Genomic DNA, 4,211 nt, shown 5'->3' on the forward strand with positions numbered 1-4,211 from the left:
TCATGCACATATTCTTAATAAAACATAGATATACAGATATATATAGGAATTTGTTATTTTTAAAATATATTTAAGGTAAAAAGGTTTTAAGTAATTCAAAACTATGCATTTGTATTTTAATATATTAAATCTAATTATTAAATTCAACTTAAAAATATACTTAAATTAAGAGAGTAACAAAAAAAAAACATTAAAATCCTAGTAAAACTAATTAAATATATTTACAAATGATCTACATCAAAACAGTGCACAATATGTATGCTCTTTGCTATATTGTGAAAATCAAGCATTCAGTATAGAGTGCACTATTTTTTTTTTTTTATGATATAATACTGCGTGTCATGGATTTAAAATGTTATAATTTTATTTGTAAACTTTCTTAAAAATTAAATTAATATGCTATGCTTTTTAAGTCTGATTTTTTTACATGATTATTTTTATTTATGCTTTTATGAATACATCGTATCGTTACATAAGTGTAACCACCAAAAAGACAAAATATAAGAGGGGGATATAAAGCCATTAATGCCACAGCTATTGGTAATGCTGCTGCTAAGCCTCGTTCTACAATTACATTTGTAGCTGGATTTTGACTTAAAAGATTTTTCATAGTTCTTTTATCCACTGGATAATATTCTTCATATTTGTCAAAAGAACTCAATGAATCAAATATTTCATTCTCTCTATAGTTTCCATCCTTTTCAATTACACTAGAGGGTTTTCTTTTTTTTTTAAGACTGTTATCTTCTCCTTGTCCTTTAAATAATTCATCATTCCTTGATGATGATCCGTATTTTGAATTGATACTTACTTTCGAATCTTTTATTATGTAATCATAATCTTCTACATCGTATTGGGATGGTAGATCATCATAACCTAATATATCATGTCGTGATGACCGGTCACTATAATTTTCTAAATCATGTCGTGATGACTGGTCACAATAGTTTTCTAAATCATGTCGTGATGACTGATTATAATAATTTTCTTCACCATATTGTGACGACTGGTGATCATACTCTAATGCTTCTCCATTCTCACTTTGGTAATTCGATAATAAACTCCCAGTTGAACCTGCAATTATTGAATCCCTTCTTTTTGCACCTCTTGCTAATAATCTTTGAGTTCTTATAATATATTCTCTAATTGAATAAACATTTATATTTAATCCTGTAACACATATGTCCTAAAAAATAAAAAGAAAAACATAAGTTTTTATTATTTAAAAGGACAAATAGATCAATCTATTTCTACGATAAAGAAGTGTTTTTTTATCAAGTAAAAGCATAAAGTGTAAAGAAAAAAAAAAAAAAACAGAGAAGAACAGATATCATTTTTATTATCATTATTATATACCAAATCATTATAAGCCTGATTTTTCCACGTTAAAAGTATGAATGGGATGGCAACTTCAAGTAAAATGAGAGATTTTACAATATTCTTCACAGTGTTCTTCATTAATGTCTTAAAATTTTCTATATTATTATAGATATGAAATGAGCATTAAAATACAAATAATAAATTATATAATCAGATTTTGAAAATTACTTTGATTTGTTGTTTTCAGAATTTTGTGAAGTCAAATAATCGTAACTATGTACATAGTGTAAGTGAAAAAACTATAAAAGAAACCAAATAAAAAACTATTTTAGAAATATTTTAACAAAATCATTTATAAAAAGCAAAAAAGGAAAAAACTATTAAGAACTTTAAAATGAATATTTAAAATAATTTTTTCAAAGGATTAAGTATTATCAAAGTGTGTAAATTAACAGTTTTAGTGCTAAGTTTATAAAGACATTTTTAAACTATGCTGTTTTGAAAAAAAAAAAAAAAACCTTATTCATTTTCAGAAAAAACATGAAATTACATATAACTTGTGAAAGTAAATAAAATGTTATATAACATAGATCTCTATGTATTAAATTAATAACGGAACACAGATTTTATTATTTTTACTAAAAAAAATCAATTTTCCACAAAAGTTATTCTACAAGAACGATTTATCGACTTAAACATAATTTTAATTAAAAAAATAATAATTAATTAGATATATAAATTTTGAAAACATGTTATTTTATAACAATAAATGTGGCAAAATACTCAAAAAAATCAACCCAAAAGATTATTGTAGTGTTGTATTCGTTATTTTATAATATGTTGACGAATTTCTGATAAAATTAAAATTTAAAAATTTTGACTTCAGATGTAACGAAAAAATAAATTCACATTTTTTAAAAATAGAATAAAATAAGATTTCAGTTTCATATTGCATGTTTTCAAGGACCCATTTGATATTTATGCAATATAAAATAATTTCCTTTTTAGTATACTCACAGGTTTAAAATGATTATATAAGTTCATATATTTTACTTTTTTTTCAATTGTTAAAATAATATGTAAAATGCTATCTAAATAATACTTCTTCCTTCTTAAGGTTTACTTGTAATATTGATACTTAAATAGGAAAAGGGCTGTTACACCTAAGGAAATAAATTTATTAAATGAATTATTAATTTGACTATAATTTTAATATAATTAATTTTTGTTTCTTGTCAATTTTATGCATATATTATAATACTACATGATAAAGAGTTATATGCACTTTTTTTATGCTTAGCCGACAAAATGATACTATAAATGTAAGATTTTCTATATTTTTGTAATCATATTTGTAACATTATAAAAAACGAAAGTAACAAAATCTTGTATATTTATTATTAAACACACTCTAAATGAGGTAACACTTAATATGTTATTTAATTAAATGGAAATACTTTAGCGACAAACAATTGAGTAATATAGTTAATTAGAAAAAATAGCATTTCAAATAAAAATGAATAATTTAAGCAAAAAATAAAGAAAAAAGAAAAAAAATATAGTTTAATATGTACAATATATAAATAAAGAACATGAAAATACGTTTATTATATATGTAAAATTATACAACAATCGATCTATAAACGTATATGATTTCTTAGACATTATGATTTTTCCTTATAATTTTATTAACCCATAGAACTCCCATAATTTTCACACAAATAGTGATAACGTTTAAGAAGTATTCATTTTTAATGGACTACTTTTATGACTTGTAAAATATTAATATTTTTTTGGTCTTAAAATAATCCAATAACTTAGCTCATAAAATTTTTTACATTCTTAAAATGAGTCAATTATTTTGGCCATTATAATGTTATGAATATTATGCACTACATTTTGTTTGTATGCATTGAGTTTTACTTATTCTAAACTTTTAAGAAAACCAAAAAATGTGCTACAGGGATGCAATGAATACTAAAATTTAGAGGCTCCTATCATGTTGCTAATTTTAGTAGTTAATCTAAATTGTTAATACTATTATATTGAACGAAAGGTCTACTTATATTGAATTATTGTAAATTTAAATACCTTGTAAATTTTGTTTTCGGATATACATATATTCATATTCTCTGACACATTTAAGAAAATTAAATTATATTTAATGTATTTTCAACATAATAAAAATTTCGCACATATAATTGCTCTCACTTTTTTTTCTGCTTCTTTTAAATAATTATAATGTATTATATCTTTATAAGAAGTGATAAATTTAATATTTATTAAAGCAAAAAGGGAATTATAATGATAATTATAAAAAAAAAAAAAAAAAAACGACATATTAGTCAACTTTTTTTTTTTTTTTTTTTTTGCGTTAATAGCTCTTCTATTGATAAATTCATGAAGAATAAATTCTATATAACTGTAATTTTGGATATAATGTATAATTGTTGGTTAAAATTTTCCTTATATTCATAAACATATTATTATGGAAAATTCGAAGACATGTGTTGTCACTGTGTGATCATAAGTTGAGAATATTTTTGTCAAATTGTACAGTATAAACTGTGTGAACTGATTTGCTATGACATCTATTATTTATAGTAGCTCCTATGTGACAATACTTTTTCAGATTCAATAGACATAGTATGATTAATGACTTATACGTAGGGTCTAACGATGCATTGTCAAAGAACATGCTTTAGGTATTATCTGATGCCACGGGAGTCTTTACATTTTACGTATTTAGGCCCTTTTTTAGCTTTCCATAAAATCAACATTACACTTTTCTCATTATTATTAACAATACATAAGCTTATTACAATCGAACCATCCATTTTCACTAGGAATATTTCAATAAACTTGACCACGACACACATATATAATGGAAC

The 4,211-nt window shown here is 23.0% G+C and overlaps 1 protein-coding gene across 1 annotated transcript; it reads right to left on the bottom strand.

The window, feature by feature from the left end:
* PGO_002325 (variable surface protein) lies at positions 1-1,458 on the bottom strand (the record flags this gene model as incomplete). The annotated part of the gene is made up of 3 exons (XM_028691111.1): positions 1-147; positions 428-1,186; positions 1,357-1,458. The coding sequence occupies 3 exons, from the start codon at positions 1,456-1,458 to the stop codon at positions 1-3; spliced, it is 1,008 nt and encodes a 335-aa protein (XP_028546912.1).
* Between the last annotated feature and the right edge of the window lie 2,753 nt (positions 1,459-4,211).

Source organism: Plasmodium gonderi, assembly GCF_002157705.1.
Source record: "Plasmodium gonderi DNA, contig: Pgo-contig_246, whole genome shotgun sequence".
NCBI classification, from domain to species: Eukaryota; Apicomplexa; class Aconoidasida; order Haemosporida; family Plasmodiidae; genus Plasmodium; species Plasmodium gonderi.